This window comes from Aphis gossypii, chromosome X, assembly GCF_020184175.1.
Source record: "Aphis gossypii isolate Hap1 chromosome X, ASM2018417v2, whole genome shotgun sequence".
Classification (NCBI taxonomy): Eukaryota; Metazoa; Arthropoda; class Insecta; order Hemiptera; family Aphididae; genus Aphis; species Aphis gossypii.
The window spans coordinates 8,912,033-8,931,915 of record NC_065533.1 but is presented as its reverse complement, the minus strand read 5'-3'; the positions used below and the strand labels follow the sequence as shown (position 1 = coordinate 8,931,915).

General features: G+C 27.8%; 1 protein-coding gene across 1 annotated transcript; it reads right to left on the bottom strand.

The window, feature by feature from the left end:
- Window positions 1–3,989: 3,989 nt before the first annotated feature.
- On the bottom strand, window positions 3,990–6,966 carry LOC126552316 (uncharacterized). Its single transcript, XM_050207006.1, has 4 exons — window positions 6,582–6,966; window positions 5,512–6,491; window positions 5,118–5,388; window positions 3,990–4,012 (listed from the first exon to the last, which is right to left on the bottom strand). The coding sequence occupies exons 1-4, from the start codon at window positions 6,964–6,966 to the stop codon at window positions 3,990–3,992; spliced, it is 1,659 nt and encodes a 552-aa protein (XP_050062963.1).
- Between the last annotated feature and the right edge of the window lie 12,917 nt (window positions 6,967–19,883).

The following is a 19,883-nucleotide window of genomic DNA, read 5'->3' as shown; positions in this document are numbered from 1 at the left end:
CCTGGAAAAAAGTTTGATTAGAGTTCAGCTGATCAAGTGATAGTTCTTTCACTTTTTTTAGAATGCTAATATTCATATTTACCTATTTCATCTAAATTATCAAATTCCCTTTTAACATTAATTTTTTCAGTAATTTCAGTTTGAATTTTTTGATTTGTATAACCTGAAAAAAGATTCATTATAGTTCAGCTGATTAAAAAATTAGCTAAAGCTGCAGCAGTAGATAGAGCAGTCTCAGAAATGGCCAAGTACCTATTTCTCTGCTACCTTTTTGGCTCTAATTACATAATTATTACAGTTTAATAATTAGAACCCCAATTTTATTTCAAAAGCGTTAATAGGTAAAACATTTTTTCCTCGTTAGCCGCTACTAATTTTTAGTTAGTTTTAAAAAGTGATTATCTAAAAAATTTTTAAAAAAGTGCTAAGTTTCGTGGAACCCTGGAGTGATCTTCGAGAGACCCCAAGGTTTCGTGGAACATAGTTTAAGAAACGCTGATCTAAAGGATGTGCCGTATCATGAACATTTTTCAATTTTATTAACATTTTTTTTATGAACTGATAACTATCGTTTTTATCAAATTTTTGTACTCTCAATGTTAAATCTCTCACTCCCAATTTAGGTTTAAAATTATTGTACAATTTTTATTTATACCTATTTTTGCATTTGTTTTATAGAAACTGCACAACATTTTCCCATTGATTCGTGTTTATATACTGAAATTCTGGTAAAATATTTGTTAGTTTTTACTAGTTATAGTTCAGTTTCGGTGCAAGTTGGTTAATTTTTCGTAACAATATTACGGTAAAAGTAGTATATTTTGTACGATTTCTAATGTTTCCTACATATTTATAATTCTGTTTTTAAAATAATACTTCTATTGTTTTCTAAATGATGTAGCAAAACTCTATAGAATGTTAGCTCCAATTCTGTTATTAATTGAAACTTTCTTAAAAAATAATAGTTGATCATTGTTTAGTAATTTTTTTTCATTACTTTACTAAGTTTATAAATTTTATTAAGTTGTGTACCCTTAGATAAATGAAATTTATCGGTAAATTTAATGTTGTTTACGTTTATTCTTTAACTAGCTCTCGTGATATTTCAATGAGACAACTCAACTTTTTAAATTTTTCAATAAAATCTCAATCAAATTCCCAATATTCAATAATTTCTCAATATTTTTAATATTTCTGAAAATTTTGAATCTAAAATTCTGTAAGAAATCTCCAATACAACCAATACATGTAAAATTGTAAAAAGATGATGAAAAGTTCCTAAAAATTATAATTGTCATAATAGAGCTTTTATATAAAGTTCAAGATGTTATTATTTTGGTAGTTAACTCCGGACAATATTTCACGTTTTTAAAAAAGTGTAGTGATGTGTTCAACTTTGATCAACAAAGTTTTACACATTTAATAACAAAAATTAACAAATTCTTATTTATATAAAATAAAATGTTTATTTACTTCAAACTCTGGTAAAGTGTTACAAATTAAATTAAATTGATAAATGAATAATGTGCTTCGAAGCAGACATCACCACTATACTAAGATCTGCAACACGTTCATAAGTCATAGTACTATTTTAGTACAAAAAAACTACGTATGCTTAAAGAAAAAAAGATATACCTACACAGGTTTATACCGTAATTAATAGTAGAAAAACGTTGTTTTCGCGCACTGTAGATGACGATAATTTTAAGTAGCTATCACCGCTGAAAATCAATTTATATGCAACTAAACGCGTACTGCGATAGAGCACGGTCAATGTAGTGCATATTTGAAATTATATATCTATTCAATATACTTACAATAAAAAGCGACGAGAAAGTACTTTTAATAAATTTAAACTGTAATTCATCTATATACATATAGGAGACCGCCCCGATTCACTCATCAACGCCCAGACCAAACCGCTGGGTATAGGGACTTCAAATTTTGTACAGAGGTTCCTTAAGCAACGTATAGGCGCACTAAGAAAGGATTTTTCAAAATTCGCATTTTAAAGGGTTGCTAAAACGGGGATTTTGAGATTTACGATGGAAATTTTGTTTTTAATTTTTGTTTATTAATGGTTGCTATAACAACTTGATTTATGTGTTAACACATTTATCACTTTATTATTACAGCTAATTATTATGTATAAAAACATGATAACATGAAGTCGTAAAATACTCTACGCATTTACGCATACACGAGGACAAGGTGTTTTACTTATTATTTTCGAATATTAATTATTAATGCGTCTTCATATGCGCACCCCAGTAGTTTATGTACGGTTATTTTTAATTCTTATCTAAAATTGTTTAAATTCTTACAAATTAATAAAAACTAATTAATATGGTTAAAACCTAAGGTTAGGATTATGTATTAATTGATTATATTAATCTACCGTATTATGTCAAACTTAATATAACTTTGATACCTTATTAGAGTTAAATCATACACTTACGTACAAATACCACTAGGTCCGCGATCTACCGCAGGTAGATTGCCTACCTGATAATATACTGCTGCGAATCAGAATTTTTATTCCGGGCAACAGAAAACTTAAGATAAATCTAGAACATCATCCATCGAATATTAAATAACGTATTGAACAAAGTCTGAGTCATAAGGAATTGGCATTTTTAACGGGCAACGAAGTGCTAAACATGAAGTAAGCAATACGAAGTCTGCCGGGTCAGCTATTATTATTATTAATATAATATAAAAAAAATCTCGGTTTTCACCTGAGGTGACTTTTGCGCGGGCAACGCCGGGTGGGACAGCTAAAATTTACGATGGAATTTTTGTTTATAAATAGTTGCTGTAACAATATTAACACTATCAATACGATTAAATTAAAAACTCACACGGTATACGAAAATGCAAAAAAAGAAAGTAACACACGGGCAACGCCGTGTCGGGTCAGCTAGGTAGTCAAATATATTATAACGTCAGAAAAAATGTTCAAAGTTATACTAAATATAGGTAGGTACTCCCTTAACGCGCTGTAGTACTGCGAACACTTTATATGTATAATGTATATTGTATATGTATATATTTTTAATTTTATACAATAATCATAACAGTGTTGTTGGAAAAAATCTTAGACATGTGTATATATCGTATAAGAGAAAGTAATTGGCAATAGCTTTAACTTTTAATAATCAAATCAAGAATTACGTGAAAAAATCTGAAAAAAAAGCAAAAAATGATAAGAAAACGGGCGGCCCCGTTATGTTAGGTTTGTTTAGTTAGAAAATATAAATATGTTGATTAAGGTGTTCCAATACCTAAACAGTAGATAGGTACGCTGTTTTTATTTATTTTTTATTTATCTCAGATGTTAACATCTTATCAAAGAAACTTATAAATATTATATTTATATATAACTTATAATAATTAAAATAATTGTATAAAATTGAAAAAAATAAATAAAACAGAACAATCTAACTAGTACAACAATTTTTACGAGTAACTAAGCGCATAGAGACAGCTAGTTATAAGTTTATAGCTATAATATTTCTACCTATAACTACGTAATAGATATTTTTTCCGCGCGACTTAAATTTAACATTAGCTTTGTCGATAACGTATTTTGGCGATATCAATCAGACTGCCGGTTCGGTTTTAAAGGTACCGATATTATGTTCTTATTAGGTCTCGATCAAATCGATCTACGATTTAGTCATATCATAATTTACCATACGTTATTTAGACGCTTTTTTAATCGAAACAATTCAGCTTCAGCGCATATTATCCTCAATCCTGCACTCCCGTCTGCACGGTTTAGGAACATCATGATTATTAATAATTTATTACGTAAAAATTCTAGTGAAATAATATCACCATTTTATATTATAAACATTACTGTGTAATACTAATAAAATTTTATTTTATTTTTGTTTATTTCAATAATCTTAATTGGGAAAAATGAACATTTGACATGTATAATATAGTGTGTGTGTGTGTGTGTGTGTGTGTGTGTGTTGTGGCGATCAGTGTTGCCAGAATTGTAGCACTAAATAAAACCAAATGATGATAACAGAATAACCAGAAAATAACCAGACACCAAAAAATTAAACCAAAAAAAATAACCAAACCGAAATCATCAAATTGCATAAAAATATAAAATTATTTAATATTTAATTTAGACATTTTCCTGATTAATAATTAATATAATAGAAGAACAACCATTTAAATAAATAACAATTATGAATTAATAATTCCATGAAGAAAAATATTATATTTATAATATTTTTAAATTTTTATTGTGAATAAATCATCAATATATTATACAAAAAAAGTTAATACCCAACATATTATTCCAGTTATTACATGACAATATTATGTTAGATACATTAAATCAGACTTTTGATTAAAATATATAATAAAACAAAACCAATATAACTTATTATCAGTCATTAGATAAAAAAACCTTTAAGTACATCTAAAAATTAAAATAAGTACCTAATATGTAGAAATCATTTAGACTAGGTAGGTACTAATAAACAAAACAAAATACATTATATAAAATAAAAACAAATGAATACTTTGGTATAATATCTACGTAGTAACTAATAAGTACAAGTGATTATCACAATTCACTATATTAATAACAATATTAAGGTAGGTACATTAAATCAGACTTGATTACAACTTAATATAAAAAAAAGCCAATATAACTTATTATCAGTCTTCAGATAAAAAAACCTTAAGTACATCTAAAAATTAAAATAAGTATCTAATATGTAGAAATCATTTAGACTAGGTAGGTACTAATAAACAAAACAAAATACATTATATAAAATAAAAACAAATGAATACTTTGGTATAATACCAAACAATATTAAGGTAGGTACATTATCAGACTTGATAAAACATAATATAAAAACAAATGAATACTTTGGTATAATACCTAACAATATTAAAGTAGGTACATTATCAGACTTGATTAAAACATAATAACAAAAACGATATACATTTTTATAAGGTATTAAAAAGAATATCATCATACTCTTCTAATATATCATTAGGTAAATTACATTCCTTTTTTGAATAAATATTATTAGTTCCAATATTTTTGATAACTTTATTTGGTAATATAAAATTATGGCAACATTTACCATGCCTTTTCAGACCAGATCGTATTTGTAGTAGAGATGTTAATAGCTCAGTTCCCATTCTATTTCTTGTTTTGCTTTTAATTAAGTTCATCTGGCTAAACACCCTCTCTACTTCTGCATTTGAAAAAGGTAATGACAAAGTCGTTAGTGCTAGTTCAGACAATTCTTTTAGGGGATTCTCACCACAGGCATCTGTGTAGTTCTTGACTTCAACCCAAAATTGTACAACATTGGTTGTTTCATTCCACAGTAAAACATTAATTTTACGCCACTGAAAATCAATTTTTTCAATCAATTTGCTCTCATATCCTAAAAGTTCACATAATGGGCTAATTGTATCTTTCACTTGTTTTAATACATTAGTAGGTGATAAGATATTTATTTTTTCAAATACTTTAAAATTCTCTGGTAATCTTTGTTGGAGTTGTTGAATTAAAATAGTAGTAAACTTAATACATCTGTCTCTTAATACTTGTTCACCATTAGCGTTAAGTGAGCCATTATTTTTTAATTCTGTCACTTTATTTTCAAAACTATAACCCAAAAACGGTTTAGGGTGTAAGTGATTAATAAAATTCTCATTTGTAACTGGGTCAAAATTAAATGAAGGTAATACGATTAATTTACCCAAGGAGACTACCAATGTCGATAAATCAATCGCTAACTTTGTCTGATCGACGTTATTGCTTTCAAACAATTTATTCACACTTTGTACATTAGCTAAAGCAGGTCTCAAAAATAGAAAAAAAGCCAAATTCTGTTCATTACAATACATATCGTATAAAACTTCAGCAGTAAAGCATTTTTCATTTGAACGAGCAAGTTGAAAATGTAATTTAAGTTCTAACCATTGATCAATTATTCGCGATACTGCAGATTCAATTGACAACCATCGAGTACTACATGCTCTGACGATCTTCAGAGGTGCATGGCCATCATTCATTGTTTTAAATAAGTCTAAATATGATTGTTGCCGTAAAGATGATTTTGAAAACCAATTATACGTCTCACTTATCATAAAATCAAGATGCCTTGGTAAAGTTTGTGAGCATGCAAATGATGTAGCTAGTTGGATTGAGTGACATACGCATCGAATCAAAATTAAGTTTGGATTGTATTTTTTTAATAAGGCATGCACACCGTTATTAATACCAACCATAACACTGGCATTGTCTGTACCTATGCCAATTAAATTTTTTATATCTATTTGATATGTTTCTAATGACTTTTCAACTGATTCTACTATAGCTTGAGCATTGCATTCAACTAACTTTTCTAATCCGAAAAATGTGGTTACAATAGTACTTTTTTGAGTACTGAAATACATTATGGCAATTCCCAAATACTTGGTTACAGAAATATCTGTTGATTCATCTAGCAATAGACTAAACTTATTATTACCAATATCGTCTTTTAAATCAGTTTTGAAAAAAGGATTTAATACATTATTTATTATAGAAGTACATTTTGTTCGATGAAGAGATAAGTTTTCTGCTTGTTTGGACCCAGGAAATTTTTCTTTACATAGCTCTCCAAGATGATCAATAGAAAGAACGGAACAGTGAGCACTTATGAATAGAGATAGTGAAGCTTCAGTTTGTGCAGTTTTAGTACACGGTGTTACAACCTTTATTCTATTAGCGTGGGTTTGAATTGCATTTGTAGCGGACTTATGCTTTTTTGTCGCAGCATGGGTTACAAGATCAGGACGTCTTGCACGAATTGAACACAAACAGGACTTACAGAACGCTTTTGAATCGTCTTCTGGAACTTTCTTTAACCAATCTGCAAATGCTTTATCCTTGAGCCACTCCATTCGAAACTTTTGGATATACTGTGGCTTACCCATGGTCAAAGTTCACTGTAACTCTATAGGTACCTAACCTAGTTATTAAAAGATTAATAGAAGCATTACATTTTTAATTCTTTAAGTTGACTTGGTAATAACTAAGTACTTACTTGAATAATAGACAATAGTATACAACTCACAATGCAGTACATTGTGGTTAGACGATTAGTGATTACTGATTAGCTGATTAGTGAAATAGTGAATTAGTGATGTACTGATAACTGATGAGTAAATCGTATTTCGTAATTAATGTAATCAATAATCATGAGTTTCGATGATAGAAACACAGAATAGATTAGGCGTCAGGCAGTATAACCGTAACAAAATACAAAAACTAACGTCAATATTGTGAAGCACCTTGATGAAAAATTGATAATATGAAAAATAAAATTGAAAAAATACCAAAAAATTAATTAAAATCCATATAATTTGGTAATTTAAAATCAACCAAAAAAGACCTAATGAATCACTAAAAATAACCAGAAAAAAAACTAATAACCAGATCAAAGTTCTACCCGACATTACCTTGTACAATAAAACTAGATCTGGTCATTAAATAACCAAGATGGCATCACTGGTGGCGATATGGCAGGGTTTATCTACAGATATCTATAGGTACGAACTATTCCATATAGAAATCTGTAGATTACCAAAATGATAAATCGTGAATTTTATCTTTTTATTTTATTCGTAATTTTTATTTTTAAATTGCACTGTATTGTACCTATTGTATTCATTTTGTATTATCGTCATCGATTTTAACCGATTACCTTGTCCCCGCCACTTTCCGTTTATTCCGTCTTCTTTATTCATAGCGCCCGATCGAGCCACATCCGACTAAAAGTTCTCTTCCGCAAACGCATCGTCCGAGTCTTTACCGCGCTCCACGTCCGATCTAACCACGACGACTATCGCGACACAGCCCACGTTTTTGTGCCCCGACGAAATAAAGTACGCTAACGTGAGTCTACGCGGTCGCGATGTTCGCTCACTGTGCTTACTTCCCGCGCATCACGCATTATTAACCGTTCGATTGTGTTTATACGTTTACGTTTCGAATTCATAAAAAATTTAGAGCCCGGATTTATATGCACTGAAAAGTATCAAAATATGCAAAAAATATGCATTTACAAAATTTATATTTGAAAACTCAACGTTGTATTAAGTATGAAAAAAATATATGAACAAGTATAAATAAATACATGATTAATATGACTTTTAAAAATAAGATTATTAGATGGTACCTACTCAAATTTTTCTTCGGTAAAACTATGCCATCTATCTGTTAATAGATGCTTGTATATAGAAAATTATCGTTCACAATAAACTGACGTTATTGAGGCAAATTATAATAGAACGACGATAATATAACGATTAGATTACAAGTTAAAACAGATGAACTATTTCTTTTAATACGATGGGATTACCTCAATTATTTTTAATGTATATAAAATATATCACGTATTATATTATATTATAATATGTATTTTAAATTAAGATAGCTAAAACTGTGCCGTTAATTCCACGTCCTACCTACCGACAAACATTTTTTCGCGACAGCGCATTCATTTAAATATTCAAATAATATATGCAAAATAAAAAGTTAACAGTGAATTTCATTCACCTAGTATGGTTTGTGAAGTTAATTAACAAAAATATAAAAAAATGAAAAGGAAAAAAATATGCAAAAACATACTAATTCGGGCTCAAATGATAATATATTATAAAATAGGTATCAAAATCATGTGTAGTACCTACTACTTCTACCTATCTGTATTATTCACTAGTAATCGAATATTGACGTGAAACTGTTATTGAGTCTAGTCCGTTTAAATAAATTATCATTATAGCGACCGTGACGCAGACGTTTAAAATAAACTATGCAGAAAATGTGTTGATTTAAAAAAAAATGTTTGTTAAATGAGTTAAACTATTAAACTTAATATCTAACTAGTAACTCTACTACTCTACTATTAAGTTTAATAATGCTATATAGAAAGCTAAAAAAATAAAAGTCTGCTCATTGTCGATACGATGGGTTTAATACTACATCATAACACACATAATATGATATAAACTACACATAGCATTATTTAACTTAGTGTCACATCATGAAGTATCTATTTATTTTTTTTTGTTTTGAGCCGATATATTTTCAGGGTTTATTAATTATATTACAAACAATTTTCAATTTTGTAAAATTATTAAGCATTAACTATAAAGTGTTTAATAAAATAATAAATATGTATCACTGATGTCTGTATAATATATTAACATATATTATTTAAAATCGATGTATTTTATTCTTACGCATTATACTTTTGTATACCAATTACCAACGAAATATAATAATTTAATCTGTATCATATTATATACTGAGATAATAGTTAATATATATTTTGGAGTAACCTTTGAACTGAATTTATACCAGAAATGTTATCGCAAGAAACTTCGATTATATAATATAATCTCGGAGATAATACAAAAATCGGAATAACACGATGTGTCTCACACATGAAAATATAACATTTAGGTAGGTATTCAGTAACATCGCCTATGTAGTAAGTAATAAAAATAATTTTAGTCTCTTCGAGAATCAATTTTATTCGTGTGTACGAGTGATCTGAATAAGTACTCTGAATTCCGTTTTGTGTGAGGTTTATAATATATTAAGGCCTACCTTTATTATATGGCAGAATACTTATATATAATTATAGTATTATAATGGGTCGCGCATGAACAATGTAATGTAGTGCAATGATCTCCAAACTTTTTTATTCAAGGGTCACAAAAAATATCATTGCTCTTATCGGGCCAAAAGTTTATGCATATATTATAACACATACAATTATTATTTTTTAAATGTAAGATATCTCCCCGTATAACTACTATCCTATGGGAGCCGCTGGCCGGTTAAAATTTGTTCGAGGGCCGTAGTTTGGAGACCCCTAATATAGTGTATACTGTGTTTATAATAGGTTATATGTAGGTACGTATAACAACGTTTACGATACATAATATTATGTGCACAATCCTTATACAGTCCAACACCCCTGTAGCGACAAGCCCGAACACATGTGCAGCGTCTGTCGAAGGATTAATTTTTCACTGTCAAAGATTGAACACAAAGTGAAATCGAGTAAAATAAATAATATATAAAGCCACCACCCACGTGTGTAGATAATATTTAAATTAAAAACTTACCAAACTTTTTAATTTAGATGCTGGTTTATTATTATTAAAAATAGAACTGGTTGAAGTACAAATATCCTTTTTACATTTTAAATTCATTTTTTTCTTTATTATACTATTACAACATGACCACTACATTAAGGGAAATATTAAAAAGTTGATAAATTATCTTTTATAAATGATAGATAAAAACTTAGTTACACGTATTACCTTTTTTTGATTTTTTAGGACATGTATTTTTTCCTAGCTCAGGAAGAAAACTTTCATCGTGGTCTGAACCCTTTTTTACATGAACTTTATTTTTAATTTTAGGAATGTTTCGAACTGTATTCATCATCATAATTGCATTTTTTGTTTTCTCAATATATTCTTGACGGTTTTTCAACTTTTCTCTATTTTGTTCTTCTTTATGTTGCAACTCATATGCCTTGACTTCATCCTGTTTGACACTGAGTAATTCTAGTTCTTTTTCATGATTTTGACGGATTTCACGTTCCTCCATGTCCTTCTGGTGTGTTCGTTTTACATAATAATCAGCTTGATGCAATAAATCTCGACAATGATTAGCATCAATTCTAGTTAATTTGTTGTCATATTACATACTATCACCATGAATAGATAAATAGGTATTGAAAGTATCTGAAAAATAATTAAATAGTAATAACAATTCATACTTTCAAAAATCAGTAATTATTTAATAATTTTACGTTTGTGATATTTTAAGTTCACGCACAGCTTGAAGCACTAATTTCAAGTTAGACTGTTCGTCCTTCAATATTTGAGATGTTAGTTTTTGTAAAGTCTTAGAAAAATTATATATATAGGTACGTACGCGCGATTATGTATGCGTGCGTGGAACATTGTACAACAAAGAAGCCGAACATCTGGTAAAATTCGTGGAATGAGACACTGTACAACAATAATTTATAACACTACCTTTATTATATTTTATTCCAATGATAAAAATTGCAATATGAAAAATATCTGCGTTTTGGTATAATATGTGTGTGTACAGCAGTGGTTCTTAACCAGGGTTCCATGGACATAACGATATAAGACGTGTAATATGTATACAACAATAATTGTACAAACTATAGTCACCAGCGTAACCGTATTACCATATAGAATCATAGGTTTTGTTGTTTAATTTTACTAACATGTTTACAAACTATTCTATGCTATAAATTTATTGTTTAATATATTAAAAAATTAATATAATTACTGTTTTATTTTATAGCTGTGTTCCGCGAATACCTTGTAAAATTTTCAGTGTTCCGTCATTCGAAAAAGATTAAGAACCACTGGCGGTGGCGTCAAAGGTACAGCTGTTGTTCAATGTTCACCGCACGGAGTTAACTCTTATGGCTTACCCATGACCAAACGATTTGATCCGAGATGATAAAATAATAATAATTATATGTGTATGTATTTATTAGGCGGCGTGTACAAATTGTAATAATGGTTTTGATCGTTTCGATTTTATAGTATCGTTGTACGTCGTGTACCTAATATTAATTTAATAGATAGGTAGGTAACTAAATACATTTGTGTTAACAAAGTTAATTCCATCCAACCCGAAAATTTTCTTATTTTCTACCTTACGAATTCAAGCAATTTAAAATGATTCTGTAATAATTATTTAGAGTGAATTTGATAGCTCCATGTCCCTGGCCCCCCCACCACGGAATTTCGAAAAAAAAATAACTCCATTCGTTTGTGCTTCGTTTGTGCTGGTTTGTGCTTTTAATCCCTTCGTTTGTGCTCAACCCCTTCCAAAGTTATTCAACTTTCAATGTGGGGGGGCTGGGGACATGCTCAGCCCCCCCACCTTGGAATTTTTAAACCAAAATTTGCCATCCGTTTGTGCTTCGTTTGTGCTGGTTTGTGCTTTTAATCCCGTCGTTTGTGCTCAACCCCTTCCAAAGTTATTCAACTTTCAATGTGGGGGGGCTGGGGACATGCTCAGCCCCCCACCACGGAATTTTTAAACCAAAATTTGCCATCCGTTTGTGCTTCGTTTGTGCTGGTTTGTGCTTTTAATCCCATCGTTTGTGCTCAACCCCTTCCAAAGTTATTCAACTTTCAATGTGGGGGGGCTGGGGACATGCTCAGCCCCCCACCACGGAATTTTTAAACCAAAATTTGCCATCCGTTTGTGCTTCGTTTGTGCTTTTAATCCCGTCGTTTGTGCTCAACCCCTTCCAAAGTTATTCAACTTTCAATGTGGGGGGCTAAAATGTACTCCCAGCTACTCCCTTTTGTAATAAAAAATATATCTGATGGTAACTGTCCCTATAATTATTTTTACCTTTATGGTTTATACTCTCTATAGTTGTAAAACATTATTTTGCCAGAAAAACCATACCCTTGTGGATTAGAAATTATTTTTATATTATTCACTTTGCGGGATTTTCGTAAATAAAAAAAAATACTTACGATGCAATTGTTATAAAAGTGTTACTTTAAATCCATTGTATGTATTTTGGAAATCCAAACCCATGATTTTCGAACGTTAAAAAATTATTTTTGATGTCATCAATGGAAATTACGTGTAACCAAAATAATAGATATAAAGAATAAAGATATTTCTTAAACTAATTTTTGTAACTGATTTGTGTGAATAACAGTGGAGTCGTATATAAAATATATTTTATTTTTAAATATTATCTAAAAAAGTTTTTTCGGGTATGTAACGAGTGTTGCATATTTTTCAAAATTAAATTAAATTGTAATATTTTTTTATGGTAAGAATAGGGTGGAATTTTTTACTTAAATTTTTATTTACCTTCAAAAATAATACGTTGATAATTAAAAAAATTAAATATCAATAATATTACGTTTACATAATATTATGCTCTTATACTTTTTGTTGTAAAATTATGTATCGAATGTGTTTATTTTAATATAATCAAGTACCTAAATCAATTAAAAATAAAAACGTATGATATTAGTTTATAAAAATTACATAACCAACATAAACGAAATCAATTTATTAAAACAGAAAATAGTCTACAACATAGGTGTGCTGAAACATTGAAAATTTGAATACAAATATAATATATTATTTTTAAAAAAATATTATAATAATTATATAAATATAACACTTATATTTTGTATACATTTTATTGTGTATTAGTAGTTAGTACCATCAAAAACAATACAATATATACATGAAAAACCAATTTTAGGTGTATAATATCATTGCTAACCTAACACCTCTTTATATAAGTAAATAACAGAACAAACTTTTATATTATAGTAATAAAAAATAATTAAATAGATTATTAAAAAGCAAAAAAATATTATGTATAATATAATAACAATACGCATTGTACACAATATGTAAGTACAATGCGTATTGTATTACATGAACGTATTTACGTACATCATTTTCATAAATATATCAGACAAAAACAATATATTTGTATTATAAAATATACTACATATAATACTTGATACTTATATAAAAAACAAATTATTAATGATATCGTAACAATTTAAAGTTTATTGAACACACACAAAATAATAATATTAATAAATAATAATATGATATTATAAAGAGTATACCTACAAAAATGTATTAATATTTATAATTTGTCATTGTTATATTATTAATGAGCGCATATACATGTATCAGAATCAAAATCAAAGAATAACAGATTATTTATAAATAATTAAGTTTTTGAATATAAACTAGATATTATATAAAACGGAGCTTATTTTTACAAAGTGTACATTATAAATTGACAATTGATTTTAGTTGATGGTCTTACATGTCGAATACAATTTAATAGATCATCACATCTTTCCCAGCTATTGTTCGTTTCTCTCCAATTATATGATACGTAATGGCCTATTGCATCCTTACTAATACATTTAGGTGGTTGTATGAAATTGATAAGACCTCTAAGAGTGAACTGATTATCAAACATACTGATTTTAGTAGGAATATCATTTAAAACAACCGGTAAATCAAATTGTGTTTTGTTTTGTCCATATTGAACTTTACTAGTAACTGGTTCAATAAGCAAATGGCTACCAGAAGTATATTTTGGTTTTATAGAAGAAGCACACTGAATACACTTTCTGTTTTCTTCAAATGTACTTTTCAAAACATCTTGCATAAAATCAATACTTTCTGTCGGCAAATTTGCTGTAATGGTTATATACAATTTTTTTTGGTAATAACTACAAGTTGAACATTCTTTGACTTCTGTATATGATGGATATTTTTCAAATAATTGCTGGAACATGTAATTGGCTGTGCATGCAGAATTTAATATAATTAAGCCATCTGGTGTTTTATTGAGTTGTTTATATTCTGAAATAATAGGCTTTAAAATATATGCTCGTTTTTTATATGTTTGTGAAGTTATGCCATCTCTAATTGCATTAATAACCAATTTAAAAAGTATATCTGAACTATTGGTATTAAGCCATTCAGCATATACGTCACTATCAACATATGAGCTAAACAATATTTGGACTATGCTATCAAATGCGCAAGTATTTGTTACGCAATATAATTTGTCATCAACTTTAATACTTTTTAGATCTGAAATACTTCCATTTTTCAGTAGCCCAATTACTTTACATTTAGTACGGCTGGTGTCGTTATAGCATAATATAGTAGGATCCTTGTCTAGGTAAGTCCCTTTTCTTTTTTTCTTACCTACTTGATACCCCAATCCTTTCCAATTCTCGAGTGCGGTAGGATCATCATACGATTTGTCTATTAAGTTTTTTTTTTCTGTCGGTGAATAGTTTGATAATATTGCTTCTTTATTAAAGGCTTCATTTTGAACTTCAAATTCAAATATTGGCTGATATTCGTTTGTGTCATTAGAAATTTTAATTATTGACGATCTCTTGATACTGTTTGTTTCTTCATCACTTGATTCCTCTTTCTGTATTGTTGTTTGTTTGTCATATTTAGTAGTATCTGCTAACATATTCATTGAGCCAAGTGTACAATTTATGTGTATTTTTAAGAATTCGTCAATTCTAAGTGGTAATGCCTTGTGTTTAAATATAACAGTTTTTAAATCTTTAAACAAACTTTCCGACGTACAACTTGATTCCGTAAAATGTCCATACTTGAAAATTGGAACCATCAAAGCTGACCAACATGGTATCAACTTACAAAAATCTAATAAGCGTTTTGCGATTTTTGGAGAAAACTGTATGTTATCACGATCTCCTGTTTTGTTAGATTCATCATTTGAACTTTCAATACAGAGGTCATAAATGCAGTTAATTTCATTGAAAATAGTATTATCAATATCATTAATTGTAACAGGCTCTTCTTGTAAATTTGTATTGTCCTTCATGTTGTCAATGTCTGTAATTGTCTGGTCATAATAATCTGTATGGGTTGCAATTCGATGTTTCAAATAAATTTTTGCGATTTCACATTGTGTATGCTGACTATTAATATTATTTCCTTCAGTTTCATGTAGCGCAACGGTAAAGATCATTTTTAATAAGTGTTTGACATCAATAAAGTTAGTACTTACAATTATCAAACCAATAGATCTTAAATAAAAATTTTTTACTCTAAAAGTACTTGATTTAATTTCAGGCCAAGTACTTATTAAGTGCATAATATGGTTAAAATCATTTCTAACCATACATAATGGTACCTCAGTTCCAGGTTCATTCAATATCAGAGATGAGCACACGTTAATATATTTACCAAGACTAGAATATTGAGTGAATGTTCTTACTGCTGCTATCATCAAAGCTAATGATTGATCCAAAACAACAACTTTCGGAGTAGTTAATCCACTTCTTACCCATTCAGTAAGCCAATGCGAAATACTATTATTATCATGACGTTCAGAAACCATGTGTGCTACTGCAAACTGAGATTTTTTATTATAATCCATGACAGCAATTTGGTATAGAAATAAATGACCTGTTTGTCGACCAGACATTAAATTAATGCTTTTAACTATACCTCCCGTTGCATCAATACTGATTGTTGGTATTTTGTTATTTTTACAGTAATTTCTGTATGAGTTAACTTCTTGAGCAGCCCAATAATGTACGAAAAATCTATCATAGCCAATATCTCGAATAATATTATTATAAGGAGACATGCCTTTCATTAACAATATGGCTAATATTGGGTCTTCGTTTAAATGATTTTTTTTATTTTCTTTGTATTTCATGACACGTAACGCATTTAATGATGGTAAATGACTAGGTTCTGGATCGCCATATTCCATGGTTTCTCTTGCTTCTGATCTTTGAACATAAGCAGCTGACATATTTTGCTTTAACATCTTGTTCAAAAAATATTCTTTCTTTTCTCCAATTATTCGTCTTTTATTTCTTGTTGTGCATTGTATGTAAGGACCTTCCATTGTGCACCGAATAATAACCCTACGCCCCTCTTCAGGTTGATTTATTAGGTTTCCATTAAAAATGCTATTACAAAATTTACAAATTCCGTCAATTTTTAAAAAAAATTCGCCTCCAGGATATATATTTGCACGTTTGTATTTTATACAACACGCTAGTTTGGTTTGCTCAAAAAAGTGTTCATTTACAATAGGTGTCCATTTATATGGCACTAATGTATAATACATACGCGTACTATTTTTTGAATCTGAACGTTTCAAATTGTTTGGATTTTGATTATATATAGATTTCCACTCTTCAGGCAAAAGAGTAATATTGAAATTTAAAACTTCAAATATTTGTTCTAATGTTGCAGATGAGTTATTTTGACTTTCATCAGAAGATTCTTCAACTGTAATTTTTTTTTCGATATCATCAGATACTTTAGATGATAGATTTTGATTTTTAATTGTAGTTATTTTGTCCTTTATACCATATCTGTTTTGCAAAACAATTGTATAAATATATTTTGCATCAATTACATGATTTAGATCTTTTTGTATTAGAGACCAACATTCTTGAGCAGGGCCCTTTAAATGGTTAGAATCTTCATGAAAAACATCATAGTTTTGTATAACATTGAATAATTCTACAGGGTTAATTTTTGATTTTCTAGGCATTTTAACAAGAATCTGACAACCTAAAAAATAATAAAATCTCACATCAGCCCATAGTTTTTTGAGTTCAATTTAACTTTTTTATGTTTTCTTTAGATTCGTTATTCAAAACAGTTTTTTTAATATTTAATATGGCTTTTTAAAAATGTATTATTTCAATTTAGATTTTTATTATAGATTTATTAATTTAAAATGGGTTTTTGTATTCAACTTGGCTTATTTATTCGGATAAGATTTTTTTGATTTTTTATTTAATTGAATAAAAAAAAAATTAAGTTGATATGAAAATATGGTTTAATTAAAAAACATATTTTGAATTTTTAGTAAATTAATATTTTTAAATTCAATTTAGATATGTAATCAAGTTAAAATATACATTAAAGTAAAATCAATCAAATAAGCCAAGTCAATTAATATTTCAAATTAGATTTTTTTATTACAAAACAAAATAAAAAAATAAATAATAATATAAAATAAAATAAAAAAAAAATAATAAAAATATTATAACGTATTAGTATTATTATTATATTATATATTATATAATAATAAAATTATTTATTATATTATCTATGATAAAAATGGAGAAAAAATATATGAAATTGTATCATTTGAGAACGGCTGAGCCGATTTGGCTCAAATTTTTTTAACTGTTCGTAATTGCCAGAAGAAGGTTCTTATGAAAGAAAATGTTAAAAAGTCAACCGAATAAGTAGAAAAGTGCAAAAACTATTTATTGATGTCTGGGATTTATGGATAGGATAGTATGGATGAATAAGAAATTAGTATTATGTTATTAGGTAACAATTTTAAAAATTTTTTAACATTACAAAGATAAAATATGCGAGAAAATATTATGATTGAATATAATTTTAGTTTTATATTTTATATGACAGTGTTAAAAATCATTAATGGTGATTGAGATAGGGTAAATCCACGGGAATTTGTCATGGGAAGATTTGAACATTAATAGCCGGGTATTAAACATAAATTTTAAATCATGTAGAGTTGGTATTATTAACGGGCAACGAAGTGCACGGGGATCAGCTAGTTATATTATATAATAATAATAAAATTATTTATTATAATAAATGTAATAACATATTATGTTTTGGTTAATTAATATTTTTTTTTAACTTTATTTTTTATATCAGCCAATTTTTTTTTCAAAATATTATTTTTTGTTAAATTAGTTTTTTTTTTTTTATATTTATGTCATTTTATTAAATTAATAATTAAATAATTACAACTTAGATTTTTTTAATTTAGTTTAGATTCTTTCATCCGTGCTGGTGAAATGGACCTTTTACCAATTTTTATTTTTGTTTATTCTTTAAGCACTAATTGAGCACTAAAAATTGTCAGTATAGCGGGAATTAGTGCTTTTCACGATCCCGTTAACTGCACGCACCTTTTTATACCATCTATTACAGTAACCCACTTGAAAACTACTATACACAGAGTTGGGCAAAATTTTATCTAGAGAACTAAGTATTCAAATAAATATGTATTCGAATAAAAAATTATTATTCGGATAATTTTCAAAGTTATTATTCGAATAAAAAATTAATTTCAAAACGTTATTATTAGAATAAAAATTATACTAGTACAAAATATGTATATGTATCATATAATGGTAATAAGATTATATAATTTATAAATCTTCTAGTTAATAATAGCATTAATTATACTGTTATATATTAAACTAAATTAAGTTTTTTAATATTTTACTAATCAAGCGTTTTATTGATTTTTTTAATATAATTTTAAATACTGCAGCTTGTTCTGACACTTCATGAATGCGAGGAGCATATTTGTAGGTATTGGTATAATTTTTATTCAAATATTAACGTTTTGAAATTTATTTTAAAATAATTTTTATTCGAATAATAACGTTGAAAATTATCCGAGTAATTTTTTATTCGAATAATAATATGTGAAAATTATTCGAATACATTTTTATTTGTATAATTGTGAAAAAATCATTCGGATAATTTTTTATTCGAATAAAATGTCATCTAAATAAAATTTCATTCGAATAACGCTCCTACTGTACAACAGAGCAACACATCCATTTACCCTTTTTAGTTTTTTTTTTCCAAAATATCAATAAAATTTAATTTATTGGACCAGAAAAGCATGAAATTTAATACAAGATTCCTGAATTCTGATATATCACTTCTAGAGTGCGGATTTATATGCACATATTACATTAGGTAGTACCTATATATTTCAAAAACAAAAAAAAAACATCGAAATATACAAAAATATGCTCTTAAAAAGTTTCATTTTTAAATTGTTATGCTATGAAACAAATTATTATTGTATGCTCACTTAGCATATCATGCAATCAACCAAAATAAATATGCAAATGCATATAAATCCGCGCTTTAATCATTACAATAAAAGTTGAAAAATATTAAAAATACATTGCCACAATTTATAATTTGTTATAAAACTAATTTATTATTTTTATAAAATTTAGCGCATGTCTCTTAATTATACACACAATCCCCCATCAAGTATAGCAATCGAATGCCAATTTGACTTCAATATTCGTATTTATAGTTTTATGTATAAAATGAATCTTGCTTAAAATTTGTTGGTATAAATTCATCTAAAATAATTATTCATAATTTTTGAATAGGTATAGTAGGTTGCATACCACCTACTATGAAGTATATTACATTTTATAATACTTTGATT

Excerpts from the sequence above, each read along its gene's own strand:
- LOC126552316 (XM_050207006.1), bottom strand. The coding sequence starts at position 6,966 with ATGGGTAAGCCACAGTATATCCAAAAGTTTCGAATGGAGTGGCTCAAG. Across the intron at positions 5,389-5,511 it reads GATTACCAGAGAATTTTAAA|TGGCGTAAAATTAATGTTTT; the intron begins GTATTTGAAAAA and ends ATTGATTTTCAG. Across the intron at positions 4,013-5,117 it reads ATCTGGTCTGAAAAGGCATG|TGCTACAATTCTGGCAACAC; the intron begins GTAAATGTTGCC and ends GGTTTTATTTAG.